Here is a 21,518-nt window from a genome sequence, read left to right as displayed (position 1 = left end):
AACAGTTACATTTCTGTATAAATCATTACAATATACTCCCGTGAGGTGGGGATGCGTTTAGCTGCTGCCGGGCGGGGGTGCAAAACTCAGCATAACACCTGGGGCCGGTTGCACCAACTGGTCTTACACTGGTCTTAAGCTAAGTTGGTCGTAACTTTACGACCTAACAGCTACGCCGGTTGCACCAAGACGGCTTAAGCCTTCTTTTCACTACGCCCAGGCGTAAGAGTTACGCCTGGTCAGGAGGAGGCGTAGCGCCTGCCTGTAACAGAGATCTCTGTGTCTTATCAGCGGAGACCGTTTTGAGTCCTTACCCTCATCGTCGTAACACAGCCAGTTCTCCATCTTTTGAAGCATGATGTTAGATTACAACGAGCTAGTTGTGTGGCTTAGCCTTCCAAAATGTTGCCGTTAATTTTTTAGAATGTAATACATAGAATTGGGAACGTTACATTCAATTTAATTCAGACTGTCTTTCTGGCTCAATCGCCGCCATTTTTCCCGCGGAGCGAGGGAGGGTGAGAGGAGGGAGGGTGTTTTACAGTAGTGGCTGATAGAGCGTAGTGGCACAGTGCTCCAAGCAGGTCGCGACCAAGTACGACCAGGCATAGTTAAGACCAGTTGGTGCAACCGGCCCCTGGACACTAGTGCAAAGCGGACTTCCCATCTTCCCTGCCTTAAGGCACGTATGTACCAAGATAGGGCCCCCACTCTCTATCTCTGACATTCGCCCTCTCTACTTTTCTCTCCCACCCAGTTCTACCGATGTTTCCTAATCCTGTTCCACTGCAAGCACCAGTCTGCAGAGAACGGTCATTCGTCCTTGCCGTCCAAGACCACCGTTGTCCAACTGAACCGACGGCCGTACAAAAGCACCCCGGCTGCTACAGGCCACCACATCTCCGGATCGCCCTGCACCAACAACAAGGAGGGTATTGGTCTCGCCGCATCAGAGAAGACAGACAAGTTGGACCCAGTGGACGAGTCGGTTTTGCCCAACATCACGCAATGAGGGTGGCGAAAGTACGGACCCCAAAGAGATCCCCCCATATCTCTACCTTTGCCCCTTTTACAGTGTGACAGTGAGTACATCCATTTCTCTCATGCGATATCTCCTCGCTCCTCGCATGAACGATTCTGTTCTGGTCCGCCATCTTGATGACCGTCCCAACGCTCTTATCTCTGCTCCGAGGAGAGATCTCTGAGGAGCTATGAGTGAGGATACATGAGATCAGCCTTCCTGGAAGCCAATCTCGCAAAATGCAGGATGGCAGGGGAATTTCTGAAATGCAGGGGGGCAGCGGGACTCATTAATTAAGACCACATGTGTATGGCATTATGTTAATCACTCCGCCCCTTTGTAGCACAAATGTGAAGAAGCTCATATGAACGAGATGGCAGAGAAACTGCACAAGTGTTAAGTGCCCATCATATCATACTGAGATATAACGTTAATGCAAGAAGAACCGTTTTAGCTGTGAAAAGAAGAAGTTTTAGCGGTGATCTGCTACCACCGTCATAACACACGGACAGTGCTTCATGTGACACTTCAGAGCGAAGGACACATCTCATTTCTACATTCCTTGTTTTCTCTCTCCTCGCGTGGTTTCCTCGGTGGGAGGGACTAAGACGCAAGGAAAGGACACAAGTGAGGGAAATGTGGATGCAATCAAGAGAAATAGGATGTACCCGTGAACTGCCTCTGTCTGTCTTTCGGTAGCATCTAAGAACTCTTGGTCTTTTGGACGGAGCGGAATGGGATTGTGTGCCCTAAATCGCCCGACTGAAGGCTCGTAATGTGTTACATCAACCCCTCAGAAAACTTGACGATGGTTTATGCTCGGTGTCACACTGAAGTCTCGGTGCAGATCGTGTGAGGTGTCACCCAAAGTTTCAACGCCGGGACCGCCCCGGGTGTTCAAGAACTCTTTACCGCCGTTGTGTTGCAAGAACCCATGGACAAACTGTTCAGGTACTGTTGCAAAGTGTTCCCCAAAAACTTTGTTTCACCCATTTTAGGTCTGTTACATTGTCAGCTGTGCTATGTACTTTTAGGTGGGGAATTTGAACCTCTGAAATGCCAAAACAATCTGCACTATAATACAGATAGAGCATTACAGGAGATCCACTGCATGCATGCATGTATGCATGCCTGCTAGCTGAGCTATTTTTGCTTAGCCTGGTAAACCAGCCGGTCACGTGAACTCACATTTAATTTTGTTCTACCAGACCGTCTGGCCTCAAGCTTTCACCCAGTGTTTGCAGTGGGCGGAAGTTGGGCGGGTGTACTTGCCTTAAAGCCCCAATCAGTAACTTTTTCACCTTAATATAACACACCTTTTTATTCATTGAAGATGGTAGAGTGACTTGTAACAGGGAGAATGTCACCTCTATTGGTCACACACCACCCTCCAAAGGCCTCTCCTTGGACTAAGCAGTTTGGTGCCTGCGTCCCGGAGGCAAGATGCGCGCATGCGCTGTACAGCGGGAGCGTTGTGTTCATGAAAACAAGGAAGTAACTTGGTGCGGTTTTGCTACGAAAATTACATTTCACGGAACTATGGATTATTATTTCATCACGTGGTGAGTACCCGATGTCACAACATGTACATAGAGCTTTCTGGCACTGTGTTTTGTTGACTTTGAACGGCGATATCGATATCGATACTATTGCACCCAGATGGCACAGTTTCTCCAATAGCAAAACTTGGAGAAGTTGCTGAATGGGGCTTTAACAGACAACTCCTTCAGCCAATCAGCGTTGGATCCAGTCAAATCCAAATCCACACGGGAGAACGGCGAAAATATATTTTCCACTGAGAAACTCCGCTGTTGCATACTCCTGTACTTGCTTAATTGTTGTTATTGAGTCTATTTGATAATAACTGCACTTTATGGCTGTTTAAACTCCACGAACATTGATGTTACTGCTTGAAGCGGACAGGCACGGAGGCAGCCATGACTGTTTTGCCAGCGGCGTTCCTAATTGGCCGGTTATGATGTCAACTACGAGGCGGGTCGCTGATTGGCTAGAGCACTTTGCAAATTCTGCAAACACCCTCCCAGGGCTGGAGGCCAGAAACTAAATGAAATGTGAGTTCACGTGACCGGCTGGTTTACAAGGGTAATTTTTGCTCCATCCTCAAGGGGAATTGTTGTTTTGCTCTTACAAGTTACAAAATATTGTATAGTCATTGGCTATGAAACAGAGTTTTGTTTACAATACGCTCATTTGGTAGCCTGGTAAAACCATACTGATCACATGAACACACTTTCTGTTTCGTTCTGCATTTTTTGGCTCACAAAGTCACTTTAAAACATCATTTCAGATTCAAAAGAACTATCTTGCCTTTGCAAAACAGTTATTCAGAGTCATTTCTTGAAACTACATAGTGCTGCTCTAAGGTGAAAACACAACATCACAATTCAATGTTTATGTGCCTAAGTGAAATGTGTATATTTTTTATATATCGTCTCTTGCTTTATGGACTTCTGTGTGCTGTCTGTCATCTGAAAGGAAGCTGCTTCGCAGTGCCGTCTTTGTGTCTGTTTGTTGGGGCAAGTTTTTAATAAAGTGCTGTGAGCTGCATGACACATGTTGACCTGTTGTTTCAAATCATGAATTCACCTGTCAAACAAATCCACCATAACAGAACATCTAACACTCTGTAGAATGCTTTAGCTTATTCGATGGATGCTGCTTGTCATGATCAGGATCCCGACATCACCACAATTCCTGCTGCCTGTGGATTTTTGGAACATATCTAAGGTAAGGAGTCACTATTTTGTGTAAGTAACACCATTTCCACATTAAAATTGTGCTGTTGAGCTGATTAAATATACCTGGCGAATTTAACAGAACACCCTACCGATTAATAGATTAGTAGATTATTCAAATCTGGCTCAAACGTCCACTTGGACTCAAGGATGAACTGATTATGTTTGGTGGTCAAAGTTCAGGGTCACTGTGATCTCATGTCTGTCGGTTCCATGGTCGTTAACGCTATCTCAGGAACGCCAACGTCCACTTGGACTCAAGGATGAACTGATTACGTTTGGTGGTCAAAGGTCAAGGTCACTGTGACTTCATGTCTGTCCGTTCCATGCTCGTTAACGCGACATCTCAGGAACGCCTTGAGGGAATTTCTTCAAATTTGTCACAAACATCCACTTGGACTCAAGGATGAACTGATTACAATTTGGTGGTCAAAGGTCACTGTACCTCACAAAATACATTTTTGGTGCGTTTAGAATGTTTATGTTGTCAAGTCAAGAAGCTCTATAGTTGAAAAATAGTCACAAGATATTGGCCACTGGCCTGTAGATAGATAGATGGATAGATTTTTTATTTCTGTGTCATGCACCATATTCAAGGTGCAAGGTATATATTATTGTAAATGTCATCCACCTCTGATATGATGGAGGCTGTAATTTGACATTGAAATAGATGAAAATAGCTTCTACTGTGAATTAAGTTTTATTTGTCTAAGATTTTATTTAACCCTTTAACCAATCTTAGCCTAACCAAATTGTTTTAGTTTCCTAACCCTAAACTTAAAGGTTAAACGTAATATGCTTTACTGAAGCACATTATGACTAGTGAATATGACTCGTGAATCAGTAGAGAGGTTGTTGAATGTTAGTGAGTGAAACAAAATGAACAGCCGGCGCACGCTGTGGAGATTTCTGCATTCATAAACACAGGCTGTAGACCCTCCTACCACACCAAGGTCCAATCAAAAACAGATAATTTCTTCTTCCTTGTTTACCGGCAAAAAACAAAAACAAAAACACACATATCAAACTAGAAACAGCCGCCTCGTGGTTGTATGCCTCCAACAACAAGTCAAGTTGCAGTTTACATGCATGTCTGTCCAAACTCATATTATTATGTAGTGAAGACTTTGAAGGAATTTAATAAAAGTTTTCTCATCTGGATGATTAAGCCCAGAGTTTCTGTCTGAGCCAAATCTTTCAAATCAGTGTATTCCATAAAGCCTCTTACTAAAAGCATGGTTTTCTAAATGTATATGACATACTGGTGTTTCCCACATAAATTCAAGATCTTTATCAAGCCATAAAACATCTGTTGATTGAACTCATTTGGCTTGATGCCAAGGTGCATCTGTTTGGATCTGCATGTGGTGAGCAGAGGTTAAGCGTGGCAAGTACAGTAACAAAGTACACTGCAAATACAGACAAGCTTTGATGTTCTATCCAGACTTATCAAGCTTGTTTTATTTTGTGTGTGTGTGTGTGTGTGTGTGTGTGTGTGTGTGTGTGTGTGTGTGTGTGTGTGTGTGTGTGTGTGTGTGTGTGTGTGTGTGTGTGTGTGTGTGTGTGAGTGAGTGAGTGAGTGAAATCATCTCACTGCACTGGCACCGGTTTCAATGTGGGTTTTTTCTCCAGGAAAATGTAACTTGTTTTAGGAGATTTACTTGGTAAAAGTGAAATTGTCTTGGAGAAAGTTTCTCCCGGATACTATCCCGCACTCACAAGAAAGTTTTCCACGCGCACGAGAAGTTTCTCGTACCCATGGGATAGTATCTGGTGCACACCAGATATTTTTCCGTGCGCACCAGAAAGTTTTTTTTTAAAGATTTTTCTCACGTTTTCTCCACAATTGTACTTGATCGTCACTGGAGCTAGCAGCTGAAAGTTCAACAACTAGGGTACAACCTTCCTACAGTGACGATTTCAGCTAAAAACAGGGTGTAAATGACATCTTTTCAAGTCAACTTGGCATCTCAGGGCTTGTGGGAGACTTGCATTATGCCAGGTGAGCAGCATGGAAGCATTTCATGTATTTTTTCTGTTGTTTTGTATGTTTTTGCTCTTGGCCCCCATCACACTCAGCAGACAGCTCTCTGTGCCTGCCACAGCTGGAGTGCAGTTCTCCTATCTCGGTGGGCGATGCGTCCAGAGTGCTTTACCCAGTGCACTGACTGTATGAGAGTACCTCATAGGACCCAACTTCAAACAAACTGAACTATCCCTTTAAGCTTCATTTTTCGTCAGGCACATTCTTAGCCGCCTATTGTAGGACCCCCAAAGGACCCAAGGCAGTGGTAAACAATAGCCATGTGCTAGGTCGCTAGGCTCCTCTTTTGGTCCATAATATGATCAATGATGTCACCCTCCAACAGGAGTCTCCGCTAAAGACGTGTTTGAAGAGAAGACGCGTTCGTATTTTCCCATACAATGAGGCAATCCAGTAAACTAAACTTAAAGCTATAGCGTTAGCCAAGTAAGCTACATGAGGGCAAGTGGTGGACTGGACATAATACAGCATGGAAATTTATTTGGAGTCCTGGACTGCAGCGATCGCACTGACAGCAGCAGAAACTGTATGTTTGCTCCTTTTATAGCGTTGTGAAATGTGGGGTGCACGGCGGGCGTGGATCTATAAATAGTATGAAATAATTTGTGTGGATTTATGGCGGGCGGATGGTTCATGCATACACATGGATTAGGATGGCATAAAAGCTCATCCGTGGATCTCTCTAACCCGCAGACACGGTCAATTGTGTTTGTAGGGACGTCTGCCGTCTGCCGGGAATTGAACCCGGGTAGTCGAGTGCTTTTACTTCTACACTACCAGACTCCCAATGCGCACCAGAAACTTAAAAGATTGTTTTTTTTTGCCAATGTCCCCTTAGGGCAGTGATACTCAACTTGCGGCCCAGGGCCAGATGCGGCACGCGATAGGGTGCAGAGAGGCCCCCCCAACCATTTTCTAATTCACAATGAAAACTAATGTTAAATAAAGTTTGACTGAGCTCCAGCTAAATTGTCAAATATCGCCGCCTGCTTGCTGCCCAACTACTTGTATGTACTTAATTAACTTAACTTAACTAACTATCCTGTGTGCACAAAATTGTCTCTGGCCCCAAAAATCTACAATCCGCTAGAGAAAAATTAATATTAATCTTTGTTTATTAACTGGCCCCTGGCCTCCTGTCATTTTGCAAAAGTAACCCCCGGGCAAAGCCAGTTGAGTATCCCTGCCTTAGGGGCTCCATACAACCAGAAACCTTTAATATCGCTAGAGACACTCTACTACAGGCTCTGACAATAGTAAGAAATGGTATTCTTCTGATCTCCTAAATGGTCATCAGCTTGTGATTGGCTATCTGTCAATGGTATGAAACTTCATTGACTGACCAGTGTCCTAAGGGGGCGTGGCAGTGACGAAACAGATACAGGAAGTGACTGCAGTTGGGGGTGTCTCTATCGATAGTATAATAAAGGTCTGATACATCTCTAAGGAAGTGAAGTGGAAGTGAAGTGGGATTGAGCTGAAGACGTACCAATGAAGCCTGAGGAGGGCGGGTTGGGCTGGATGTCCTCTTGCGTGTTGGCCTGGATCACGTCCCACAGGCGCCAGATGAAGCCTGGGTGCAGGATGTAGAAGGGCTGCTCGGGCCGGCGCCGGCGCCGCTCGCTGTACGGAGTGAACAGGTCGTAGTCTGGGTTCTCAAACCACTGAGTGAGAGAGAGGGGGAGAGAGCAAGGGAGAGAGGGATGGAGAGAGAGAGAAAGGGGGAGAAAAGGAGAGAGCGGGGAGAGAGGTGAGCAGAGAGAGGGAGGGGGAGAGAGAGATCAGACGGCTGCCATATGATACAAGATCTGGTTTTTGACCCCACTGCCTCCATTCCACCTGGCATTACAGTAAAGGGACAGTTCACCCCCCCCCCAGAAGAATATATATATACCGTATATATATATATATATATATATATATATATATATATATATATATATATATACATATATATATATATATATATATATATATATATATATATACATACATACATATACGTACACTATAATATATATATATATATATATATATATATATATATATATATATATATATATATATATATATATATATACAGTATATACTGTATATATATACACACATATAATATATATATATATACATACATAATATATTCCTCTTACCTGTTGTTGTGAGCAGTTTCATGTACAGTAGGAACTATTCTCTTTCAACCGAGCTACACCGGCAGCTAGCTAAAAGAAAAATAGTTCCTACATGAAACTGCTAACAAGGTGTGTGGATTATCTTGAGTAACCGAGTCATGCTTTCTGTAAAGAGACAATGCTGTTGATTGATTGCATGGGTCGGGGGGGTTGAGCACCACAAGCCGAGTGCCATCCAGTTCCATTGTCCAGTTCCATTGTATTTGAGAATAGGCAGAGATATATACAGCCGATATCTCCACAACTCAGCAACTCACACCAAAACGATCTAGATCAGGGCTTAACAAAGTGGGAGGCGGGCCTCCCCAGGGGGGCTCCAAAGAGTTTCAGGGGAGGCTCAATGAATGGCAGTGAAAAAATATTATGTACATTTTCAAAAGGAGGTCCCATAGAATAGCCTAAATGTGTGTGATTTGATTACAGAGATAGTTCAGAGATACAGTAGTTTGTGGGGGGATTTTACGGTTTTTCCCACTTTTCCAGAGTCAGAAACAAATACATGCCTTCAGACAGAGCTTTTCATTTGGTGTAGTGTTGAGTACAGTATGTCAACAGCAATAGCAGGCTATTGGCTCAACTGTTAAGTGGCAATGGGATCAAGTAACAATCATGATGGAGGGAGGGGAGCTTTATCCAAGTGTCAGCATCTGCGGGGAGGCTCACAGTACACAAAATGCCGCTGCAAGATTGCTCACCAGGTCAAAAAAGTCTTGCCACATCACCCCTATCCTAGCCTCTCTCCACTGGCTCCCAGTGAATTTCAGAATTCAGTTTAAAGTCCTGGTCTTAACTTATAGAGCCCTCCATGGACAAACCCCGGTTTACATCTCCGAGCTTCTCCATTCATACTCGGCCAGTCGGTCTCTGAGGTCGTCCGACCAGGAGTTACTGGCGGTGCCCTGGACCAGATTAAAAACTAAGGGTGATAGAGCCTTTGCGGTGGTGGCCCCAAGGCTCTGGAATACTCTCCCTCTGGACCTGAGAGTCTCTTCCTCTGAACTCGTGTTCAAAAAGCAATTAAAAACTTTCCTGTTCAGAAAAGCTTTCGGCCATACATAGATTTTACCGACTGTTTTGATTTATTTCATTCTTCTGCTTGCAATGTCTGTCTTTATTTTAGCTATTTTTCTGCTAGCCTAATTTTGCATTTTCTTAGACATGTTTCAATTATATGAGATGTTTTAATTGTATTACTTGTTTTAAACTGTATGTGGTCCTCTGTGAAGCACTCTGTGCACTCGTGCTACGAAGAGCGCTATATAAATAAAGGTTTACTTACTTACTTACTTACAGTCTCAACCTTTGAAAACCCCTGATCTAGATGGTTAAATAGCCAGACAGGTGAACTGTGAACTGTCCCTTTAAAGCTGCAATATGAAACTTTTTCACATAACACAAATAAATAGGCATCATAAATTATCAGTCTGCCTACATGCTCCCCCTGTTTGCCTGAAATCTAGCTTTTCTTTTTTGTTGGATTTTCAAAAGATATTGAATGTAAACACGACAACACATGCAACAAAAACAGGTGTCAGATTTATGAATGGTCCATATAAGTAATGTATTACAGTGCAAACAGAACAACAGAACATAAAAAAGGATGAATGCAGCCTTTCTATAACTACAATGATTGATTAGACATCCTTCTTTCTGTGGCTGCTCTGCCACGAATCAAATATTCTGACGCTTAACTTGCGTCACACGTCTCCCCATGCATTAGCTACGGCATCTTTTTATAGGACTAGACAAAGCTCTCACTCACATGCACATTGGTAAACACATATATTACTTAGAAATACATGCAAACGCATGCATGCATGCGCAGTCACGTACGCACGCACGCAAGCACGCGCACGCACACACACACACGCACGTGCACACACACGCGCACACACACACACACGCACGCGCACGCACACACACGCACACACACACACACGCACGCACGCACACGCACACACACACACACACACACACACACACACACACACACAGTCTGTTCTCACATGGGCTCTAGACGCCAAGCACTTTGATGAATGTGTTTGTTAAAGGCACCGTCCATGCGTATATGTGACTGAAAAGGGGGATATCACTCCTTTATATAAATGTGACTGTAAAATATCGCCCCTTTATATAAATGTGACTGAAAAGGGGGATATCGCCCCTTTATATAAATGTGACTGAAAAGGGGGACATCGCCCCTTTGTGACTGAAAAGGGGGAATATTGCTGCTTCTCAATAGAAAAATACCTCTTTCTCTCCCTTTTGGTCACATTTTCCTGGTGTAGAACAGTAAGCTACACTGTAACTGCCATGAAGAGGTAATATAGCCTAATATAATAACAATAAACTGTATTGATATACTGTAGCACAAGGTGCTTTACAATAAAATTAGAAAAACAAATATAACAAGTAAATCATAATGTTGTCTCCCACCGGAACCTACAACATTTGACCAAACTTTTGGAAGTTAATTATATGAACATGTGTGGCCTATCAAAAAAATGCTATGGGACTTTTGTGCAGGGCACAATGCTGTGTGTCGTGGTTTGGTGAAAATTGGACAACATTTGTAGGAGTAGCGAAAAAACAGTTTTGGACAAAAGCTCTTGTCCCTGCTCTGATGAGCGATCTCTATGAGCAAGGATACACGAGAGCAGCCTTCTCTGAAGAGAATTTCCTAAATGGGTGGCAGGGGAGAGCATATATATATATATATATATATATATATATATATATATATATGATTATTTTTGGGGCATTTTAACTTTTTGGATAGGACAATGGGCAGACAGGAAGGGTGGAATGACGTGGCAAGGGACCACGGGTCAGATTCGAACCCGGGTCGGCCACACAAAGCCTAAAAGCATTGTGGTACGCGCTGTACCAGGTGAGCCACCGGGACGCCCCAGTTATTTCATTTCAAGGCTGCGGTGATATTGTGACTTTGGAGAGATACTGTAGATGTCAGTGTTTCCTCCAGGTGGTTAAGTGCGTGTCGAATGACGACGCCGGCCTGGAGAAATACACGGATTTACTTTTCTATAACAGTTTGTGCTTTGCACCATTTATTTCTCTATAAAAGTGATGTTATATAATGTAATGTTTGTTTTGTAGCATGATGCATCTGTAGCTTCATGCTGCTTTTCTTGACCAGGTCCCCCCCAAAATGTTTTCTTATTTTGAAGCAGCGGTGGCCAGGATTTAGCACTAAATGCATATAGAGGAAACCCTGGATGTATGTACATAGGCTATGTAACTTATATTGTATTCTATTTTATTCTATTTCATTGTTTGGAACAGTCCTATGTCTCTTATAATGTTTGATGCTTATGTTGATATCCATGCCTGAGTATGAGCAACTGCAACATGTCCCAATTTCCCCTCGGGGATCAATAAAGTTTTTTCTGATTCTGATTCTGAACTAGCGATTGAGACCATAAACTCATTAGTAAACAGACTTTACTGAGGTAATAAATCAAGTGAGAAGACTTGAATCGACTTCTATACAATCAGACTTCTTTTTGCAGCTGTAGACTGTCTAAACGGGTGAGTTGACATATCAGGCTTAGCTTGTGTGCGTACCTTGGGCAGGTCGAGGGAGTAGGGGGCCGGGTCCCACGCCACCAGAGTCACATCCTGGTACAAGGAGCTGCTGTTGAACTGGTGTCTGGGCCGAGCCAGGATCTGACCAGAGGAGGAACATGAAGCCTGGCTGTTAGAAAGTAGACAGTTAGGACTGATCTTTGGCTTCAAACGCCAATACACTGGACCCATTGGCCTTTAACAAACAGACATCAGTCAGTATTGCCCAGTGCCAATATGGTGCTTACCCAACTAAGGATTGTATTAGTTTTAGTGTCCCACGATGGTCTAAATCAGTGCGGTTCCCAAACTTGGGGTCCCGACCTGGGGTCGTATGGAATTCAAATGTTCTTGCTGTTGCTGTTTGTTTTTTAATACACCACACACAATTTAAAACCGGGGTGCCCAAACTTTTTTTTAGGATGAGAGCTACTTAGAAAAAATAAAACTAGTCGCAAGCTACTTCTTTCCCCCTTGTCCAAGTACATATTTAGCACATTTTAACAGTATTATAGTATTTATTTAATATGATTTAATAGTTATAATGTTAAATACTGTAGATACTGAGTTAGCTATACATGAGTGGGATTTAGTTTATGCATTAAAAATAAAAAATTATATATTTTGGATTTCTTTGGCGAGCTACTTATTGATGGCCCGACATCTACCGGTATATCACCATCTACTTATCGGGCACCCCTGATTTAAAACTACAGAATAAGTTCACCATATTAGGGCCACATGTGAAAATTAATTTGAGTTCTTAGTTTAACTCAGGATTCTGAGAATCAAGTTACAATTCTGAGAATAAAGTCAGAATTCTGAGATAATCCCAGAAGAGAATATAGTCAGGTCCCCCCTAAGCGCACTCCCCAAGTTTGAAGTCGATCCGACAAACGGTTCTCGAGATCCGCAAAGGACAGAAATACAGACAGTCTGAAATTATTGTGTATATATACCGTTCCCCAGTTCGAAGTCGATTGGACGGACAGTCCTGGAGATACATAAGCCGTGATCTTATTGGTCGAATTGCACAAAATTCAACACTGCAATTTCTCTGATTCCCAGCAGCATGTTTGAGCATGTCTGGTGTCATCACTGTCACTGCAGCTGCGTGTCAACTTGTGCAAACTAAATTAGTGACAGCCTAGGTTACAGCAGTGCTAATATGAAGCTATCAGGCATTAGACATTTTATTATCTATTACAAAATAGCGACAGTAGCCTGCGTTATACACGGCTGTAGTAATTCATGCTAGTTATAAATTTCCCAGCTCCTCACAGCAACCCTCATGTTACCACAGGTGACAGTGAACAGTTGTGTGGAGTAACTTATTTGCTTCTGCAGGTTCTCTGCATCCTAATGTTAGAATTGTTAACATTTATAGACAATCAAGATAACTTAGCTTCCTAGTAGTATTAACGCAATGTTACTGTGAAGTTGCAACACTTAAATACAATGGCCCATACCAAAATCCAGAGATGCAGGAAGTGGGGGTGCAGCACCCTCTGCGGTTTTGTATTGGAATTGCAACGTCAATAAATAAAAATATATATATAATTAAAATGTGTTTTATATGCTTTATACTGTGATAGATTTAGGGTTTAGTTGAAGACTATGAGCAAAACAAAGAAGGTGGATATGTTATTTTTGATGTTTGGTTTAATAATAAGACAATAAAATATGATAATAATAATAAGTTCAGTGTTTCTGCCTGTGTTGCTGTCTGTTGTAGTGTAAAATGACGAAAAGGGAGAGCAGGTGGTGACATGAAAGTGGGTGAGAAAAGGAGAAAATACTGAATAATGACATCACAACAGTATAATCCTAATGTTAATTTAAAATGAGATATTCCTCTAAATATGGCCCCAAAAAAACGGTACTAAACAGGTACTTTTTCCGGTGCCGCCACCGAGTCCCTTCCTTGCAGCACCCCCTACTTAAAAGGAGTTCCAGCGTCCCTGCCAAAATCACTTCCAGGGGAGAACTCAAATACAAAGTAACATTTTGTGGGCATAAATAAAAGTAAAATAAAATAAAAGGGGAATTTCCTAACGTTCATGGGAGTGATGTTCAGCCAAGACAATCTATTTATCGTTGCGGTGAGTGTCATGGCGGTGACTTCCTTTCCGCTCCCCACTCCTCGCTCACGTACTCTGCACTCTGCGCGTACGCGTTTCTACCCAGAAGCCGTTTGTTGACCAAAATGCTGATCGGCTAGGGGCCGAGGACATCACAATTGCTCGAGTAACATCACTGATGACATTATCTCAGATGACATCACAATTTCTTGGTGTCATCAGTGTGACATCATCAGCGACCTGTCCACTTTCTTTCCTTCGTGGGAACATAGACTGTATGCATCCAGAGACTTACGCACATCCACTAGTTGGTGCTGAGCTCAACTGTACCAAACAGGAAAGTAAACGAAAAAAAGGGCTCGCAACACAAAGTGCCCTTTGACACTGACGAAGGCCCGAACCAGGCCGAAACTGTTTGTCATAATAAATGTTGTCCACGGGAGCCATTTAAATTTGTGTTGCGAGCCCTTTTTTTCGTTAACATAGACTGTATGACATCATCGGTGACCCGGCCACATGGGGACATACGGACAGACATATGGACGGACCCTCTTTCTTTCTTTCATGGAGACATACAGACAGACAGACAGACATATGAACGGACGGACATACAGACAGATCCTCTTATAGACTCCTCAATCGCCCCCTAGTGGCCATCCTGTAAAAATCAGGGGGGACACTGGTATGTAATTTTCAGTCAACATGTACAGAAGAGTGGCAGAGGGGTACAGGCAGCTTAGTGAAAACATTACATTCTTAGAAACATTCAAACATTTTATTGGAGCCAGAAAAGCCTCCGGCCGCCGAAAAGCCTTTAACTCTGCCAACATCAACTTGTTTTCATACTTTGGCCATGAGGAGGCTGTGCAGAAGTTATCTCATGTCGTTTTAGCTGCACGTTACGGTTTATGCTTCCAGTCAAGTGAGACAAAACAGTTAAATACGAGACAGGAGCGTCACTCCAACCTCAGTGGGAGAACAGGAGCTGACCTGCCTGGGGCCACGTGTAACCGCAGCCTGAACCAAAGGTCAGAAAACACATCCAGATGTAATCACAAGACCTGCCACATTTAGCCCCTATAGGCCAAACACACTGTGAGGATCAGTGCCCGGTTGCATAAACCAGTGGTATTCAAACTTTTTCATGTCAAAGACCCCTAAACTGACACAAATTAGACCACGGACCCCCATTTGATCATATTTTGTCCCAGGGGCCGCTAGTCCCCCCATCTGATATGAGTTTTGCTTTTAGATGTTTTATTGCAGAAAGTGAATGAAACCCATGACCAAGATAGTCATACATTCTGTCATTGTGTTACTTACTTATCAGTTCAGTGCAGTACTTTATTGTCCCACTGGGGGAAATTAATCTTGCCACAAAGCACAAGGAAGACGTACAACAACAGTGCAACATAGCAACACAAGACAGTACACTGATACAATAAAAAGTTGGATGGATAAAAATAAAAGGTAAGAACAAAAGATAGAATAGGATCAAGTGTAGCGGCGCCAGTATAGGCTGGAAGTGCAAAAGTGCGAGGTACAATTAGCTATTCTGCGAGTTGAGCATACGTATTGCACTTGGAACAAAGGAAATACTTATGGATGGAATTAGAGTGAAAATAAATGATGACCCTTTTTGCTGGGGGGGAACCAAAGTGCAGCAAACAATTCCGCTCAAATCTTGCGCTCTGTTCAGAAAACATGGGCGACGCGAGTATCTAGCTACCCAAAATGCAAAATGCAAAATGCAAAAAAAAAACTAAAACCAAATAATGGCATCGCCGCCTAACACGCCCGGCAAAACAGTAGAATGGGGGAACGAAAACACTGTGGCACACAAAGCGGAATGACCACCAGAACACGGGCCGGAAGATGGGGCGGGTCTTCCTGCCTGTAAGAATGGGCACCCCACTCAAGGACCCCTGGAGGTCCCTGGACCCCACATTGAAAACCACTGGCATAAACCACCTTAAGTTTCAAACTTGTTTTGCATAAAGCCTCTTAGGTTTTCGCCTTGCCTTTTAGACTGAGGCTTTTATGGTAGTTACTGTCGGAAAATACGGCACAGAGCACATCAGTTGCCATGGTTACGCTTCACTCTGCGACTGCTATTGCTCACTTCACTCAGTATCCTTAAGTAACTTGACACTATTTTAGCTTCTTCGAAATGGACAAGAGAATAAAAGAAAAAGACCAAACTGGACAGAAAACGAAAATGTAATTCTCAAAGAATATGGAAAACATAAGCAAATTATCCAAAGTAAATTCAAGCCAGCTGTCACAAAGAAATTACAGACAAAATAAATGCAAGAAACATCGCCGTGAAAAGAAGAGTGGAAGAAGTCATCAAGAAATATGAGAATATTTCTGTGACCGCAAGGAAGGAGATTTCCAAACATCAACAGGAGCCGACAAAAACAGATTAGTTTCAATAAAACAATATAAATTATAACGTTAACGTTGGAGCCAGCCTTCCAATTCCCAGGCAACAGCTCTACCTCCTGAATTATGCCGCCCCCAAATCTATACTCCGTTATATATATATATATCTCCGTTGTGGTATCTCCTCCTGAATCACCATAAATTCAGTCATGTTCCACCAATAATTTCACACAAATTCACATTTAAGTGACTGTTATGGGGCATCGGGTAGTGTAGCGGAAGATTCCCTGCCTACAGTACCAACACGAGGGTCGCAGGTTCGCGCCCCAGTGCTTCGTTGGGCGTCCATACAGGCATGATTGGCTGTGTATGCGGGTGGGAAGCCGGATTAAGGGCATGTGTCCTGGTCGCTGCACTAGCGCCTCCTCTGGTCGGTCGGGGCACCTGGGCGGAAGGGAACTGGTGGGAATAGCGTGGTCCTCCCACATGCTATGTCCAGCAAGTGAAGCTCCCCGCTGACAGGTGAAAAGAAGTGGCTGGCAACTGTGCATGTGTCAGAGGAAGCATGGTGCTACTCTACGGCTCTCTCCAGATCGGCAGAGGGGGTGGAGCAGCAACTGGGGCAGCAGGGGGAAAATTGGCAAAGTACAAGTGGAGAGAAAAATGGGGGGAAAGGGAATCAGAAAAAATATAAATATATATATAAATATATAATATAAATACTGAAAATGCAAAGAGGGGCACATAGGCTCAATCACCATTGTGTTAACTCACTATCAGATAGATAGTAACAGACATGTATTTATGAAAATCCTTTTTGACATTATCACTTTAAGAGAGAGCTGTGAGTGTTTTGTAGTGTTATTCAGTGATTTATGAGATCACTAATGATGTCACTATTGCATGACTGTCAACAGTCATTGCTCGAGTGACATCACTGATGACATCATCACTGATGACATCACTGCTGCTCGAGTGACATCACTGATGCCATTGTCACCGATGACATCACTCACTGATGATATCACTATGCATAGAATTGGTCATGTTGAGATGTCTATTTGCACTGGTCATAGGCATTGTGACATCATCAGTGTCTGTCATAAATCCCTGATGGACATGTGTGCTCACTAACACCCAGTGTGGACCACAGCAGTAACCCTGAATACGACTTTTTCCTCCAGAAGACTGTGGCAAGCGGGGCAAACCAACGAAGGGACATGAGCGACAGGTTTGTTTCTGTCCCAGTTGACCAAGAAGGAGGGGGCGACGAGGAGAGGGGGCACTTGTACGCAGTTATCGATGACTCCGCGGAGGAAGTGGGCCAGGTGGACGGCTCGGTGGACGGGCAGCAGGGCCCCGATGATGAGGACAATAACAGCTTTGATGGCAAGAACATGGCCCTGTTTGAGGAGGAGATGGGCAGCAACCCTATGGTGTCATCTCTACTAAATAAGCTTGCAAACTACACCAATCTCCCCCAGGGGGCCCAGGAGCATGAGGAGGCTGACAACGATGAGGGCCACAAGAAGAAAGCAGTCAAGAGCCTGAAGATGGGGACCTTCATGGGTGTCTACCTCCCCTGCCTCCAGAATATTCTGGGTGTCACCCTCTTCTTGCGACTTACCTGGCTGATCGGCAGCGCAGGCATCCTACAGTCCCTGGCCATTGTGTGCATGTGCTGCTCCTGTACCATGCTCACAGCCATATCGATGAGTGCAATTGCTACTAATGGGGTGGTGCCAGCTGGAGGCGCGTACTACATGATTTCTAGGTCTCTTGGGCCAGAGTGTGGTGGAGCCGTGGGTCTGTGTTTCTACCTGGGCACGACCTTCTCTGGCTCTATGTGTATCATGGGTACTATAGAGATTCTACTGACTTACATCATGCCTGGTGCGGCCATCTTTGAAATGGACAATAAGGACAAGTTGTCTGCCATGAAGAACAACACGCGCATCTATGGCACCTGTTGCCTGGCGGTCATGTCCCTGGTCGTCTTCGTCGGGGTGAAGTATGTCAACAAGCTCGCGCTAGTCTTCCTGGCCTGCGTCATCCTCTCCATCCTGGCCATCTACGCTGGAATCATCAAGAATGCCTTTGACCCACCGGACTTCCCTGTTTGCCTGTTAGGGAACCGCACACTGCAGAACCACGGCTTCGCCAAGTGTCTTAAGGGGGAGATGTGGAGTCTGTTCTGCAAGACCAACAACACCTGCGACGAGTACTTTGAGCACAACAATTTGACTAAGCTGCAGGGGATCCCCGGACTGACCATTAGAGTCATGTTAGACAACATGTATGGGAAATACGGTCCAAAGGACATGGTGGTAGAAAACAACCACTTGAACCCATCTTACGTGGTAAATAAGAACTCCCAAGATATGCCCTACGTGGTCAACGATATGGCCACCTCCTTCACCGTGCTGGTCGGCATCTACTTCACCGCAGTTACTGGTATCATGGCTGGCTCTAACCGGTCAGGTGACCTTCGGGACGCCCAGAGGTCCATCCCCATTGGGACCATCCTGGCCATCGCCACCACCACCTTCATCTATGTTACCTGTGTAGTGCTGTTCGGTGCCTCCATTGAGCGTGTGGTGCTCCGAGATAAGTTTGGTAAATCTGTGAACGGGAACCTTGTAATCGGCACCCTGGCTTGGCCCTCACCTTGGGTAATTGTGATTGGCTCGTTCTTCTCCTGCTGCGGAGCGGGGCTTCAGACTTTGACTGGCGCCCCGCGGCTGCTGCAGGCCATCGCACGAGATGGCATCATCGATGGCCTACAGGTGTTTGGCCACGGGAAGGCTAACGGGGAACCTACCTGGGCTCTAGTGCTGACTGCTGGGATCTGTGAGATGGGCATTCTCATCGCCTCCTTGGATGCTGTGGCTCCTATCCTCTCCATATGTTTCCTCATGTGCTACATGTTTGTTAACGTGGCTTGTGCTGTTCAGACTCTGCTGCGCACACCCAACTGGAGACCTCGCTTCAAATACTACCACTGGGCCTTGTCCTTAATGGGAATGGGCTTGTGTCTCTGTCTCATGTTCATCTGCTCCTGGTACTTTGCCATCGTGGCCATAGTCATCGCCAGCTGCATCTACAAATACATTGAGTACCGAGGGGCAGAGAAGGAGTGGGGTGACGGCATCCACGGCATGTTTCTTAAGGCTGCCCGTTATGCCCTCATGCACCTGGAGGAGGCGCCACCACACACCAAGAACTGGAGGCCTCAGTTGTTGGTGCTCTTGAATGTGGATGAAAATCTAGTGGTCAAGCACCCTCGCCTGCTGTCCTTCTGCACTCAGCTGAAGGCGGGGAAAGGCCTGACCATAGTAGGAAACGTCTTGGAGGGAACCTATCTCACCAAGGAAGCAGAGGCCAAGAAGGCTGAGCAGAACATCAAGGCGTCCATGTCAGCAGAGCGGACCAAGGGCTTCCACCATGTTCTGGTGTCCTCCGACCTGCGAGATGGCATCTCCCACCTCATCCAGTCGACGGGGTTGGGAGCCATGACGCACAACACCGTCCTGATGGCCTGGCCTGGCCTCTGGAAGCAGTCTAATGGCCCAAAGTCATGGAAGAACTTCATAGAGACAGTGCGGGAGACCACGGCGGCCCATCAGGCTTTGCTGGTGGCTAAGAACGTGGAAAGTTTTCCCACCAACCAGGACCAGCTAGGGGAGGGCACCATCGACGTGTGGTGGGTGGTTCACGACGGAGGCATGCTGATGCTGCTGCCCTTCCTGCTGCGGCAGCACAAGGTGTGGAGGAAGTGTAAGATGCGTATCTTCACTGTGGCCCAGATGGACGACAACAGCATCCAGATGACAAAAGACCTCCAGATGTTCCTATACCAGCTGCGACTGGATGCAGAGGTGAAGGTGGTGGAGATGCACAACAGAGACATCTCCGCCTACACCTACGAGAAGACGATGGAGATGGAGCAAAGGACTCAGATCTTGAAGCAGATGCAGCTGTCCAGGACTGAGATGGAGAGAGATGCTCAGACCATCAGGTACACAGCGGCATCTCAAGCCACGCCAAACAACAAGGCCGACACAAGGTCCGAGCGGGTCCACATGACCTGGACCAAGGAGAAGCTCTTAACTGAGCGCAACCGCCCCCGCCAGCCCAACGCCATCTTGCCTGAACATGACCTGTTTAACATGAAACCAGAGTGGGAGTGTCTGAACCAGACTAATGTGCGTCGGATGCACACAGCGGTCAAGCTGAACAAGGTGCTAGTCAAGGAGTCCCAGGGAGCTCACCTGGTTCTGCTCAATATGCCTGGACCTCCCAGCAACAGACGAGGAGACGAAAACTACATGGAGTTCCTGGAGGTTCTCGTGGAGGGTCTGAATCGGGTCCTCCTAGTCCGAGGCGGTGGTCGTGAGGTCATCACCATTTACTCTTAAAACAAACTCATCATGCCCCACCCTGTGCACATTAACCATCTTGTTTTCAAGGGGGTCCTTAACAAATATACAGAAAAAAACAGACAATACATAAAACAAACAATACAAATACACTCACACATACACATACTGTGTATGTGTAAGCTCTCCCAGGCCTAGCCACTCCCCTACCCCCCACTCCCCCTAAGATTGCAAAATACATACGGTACCAATATAAAGCTGCGTTTACATGCATCACAGATCACCCAGCCCTCCCCCCACCCCCACACACACCGGTGCCCCCTGAGGACAGCCGGCTTGGCAATAGGCTGGAGCCCCCCCACTGACATGATCCCACCCCCTCCCCTCCCCCCAATCATGTGTCACTTTAAAGGAATGCACCATATTGTTTTTGTCTTCTACTAATAATGTGACCGCTACGCTGCATGCTTGCACTAAGTCAAAGTCCTCGTATGTAATCTGATTACTTAATGCGACTATGAATGTGAAAGAAAGTGGTCGGGTCGCCGATGGCATACAGTTCTAGACGGCGTGGCCTGGTGGCTAGCTCACTTCTTCTGTGGTGTTTTATGGCAGTTGGCATCCTTTATTTTGCATTACCACCTCATTCTGGATATCCATCCACTGTTTCCCTACATTCTGTCCCTGTGGCACTCCCTATCCTCGACACCCTCTCAAACTCAACTCGGCGCTCCCACTTCTTCTTCTAATGGCTTTCCGGCAGACTGGATGCTTTGCGGCACATTGCTGCCTCTCACAGTTAGGGAATATTCTTCCTCTTCTCACCCAGAACCAATTCTCTGAGTTTGCCCAAACACATCCCTCAGTATTTTATGTAACTCTGCTCCAGATACTCAAACCAGCAGCACAGTTTATATCTCGGCGCTCCCACTACTATAGTGATGTCATAAATCACTGATGTCATACAGAATCACTGATGATGTCATACCCACTGATGATGTCATAGACATTGTAACATCATCAGTGAAGTCTTTCCTGCTGATGTTATAAATTAGACCACTCTTGCTCACAGCCTAGC

At 45.1% G+C, this 21,518-nt stretch overlaps 1 protein-coding gene and 1 pseudogene across 2 annotated transcripts in view; one reads left to right on the top strand and one right to left on the bottom strand.

Moving 5' to 3' along the window:
* Nucleotides 1–21,518, bottom strand: part of LOC310773272 (beta-galactoside alpha-2,6-sialyltransferase 2-like) — a gene marked incomplete at both ends in the record, with an annotated part of 32,723 nt that overhangs the window by 2,990 nt on the left and 8,215 nt on the right. Inside the window, 2 exons of the mRNA XM_083633150.1 lie at nt 7,311–7,485; nt 11,596–11,697. Coding sequence (XP_083489276.1) covers nt 7,311–7,485; nt 11,596–11,697 — 277 coding nt within the window. The remainder of the gene's footprint in view (nt 1–7,310; nt 7,486–11,595; nt 11,698–21,518) is intronic.
* Nucleotides 17,459–20,479, top strand: LOC310773853 (solute carrier family 12 member 7 pseudogene; annotated as a pseudogene). Its single transcript has one exon. The product of its transcript is annotated as a solute carrier family 12 member 7 pseudogene (transcript).

This window comes from Poromitra crassiceps (assembly GCF_964638095.1).
Source record: "Poromitra crassiceps genome assembly, chromosome: 3".
Taxonomy (NCBI): domain Eukaryota; kingdom Metazoa; phylum Chordata; class Actinopteri; order Beryciformes; family Melamphaidae; genus Poromitra; species Poromitra crassiceps.
This window is presented reverse-complemented; position numbering and strand designations above follow the sequence as displayed.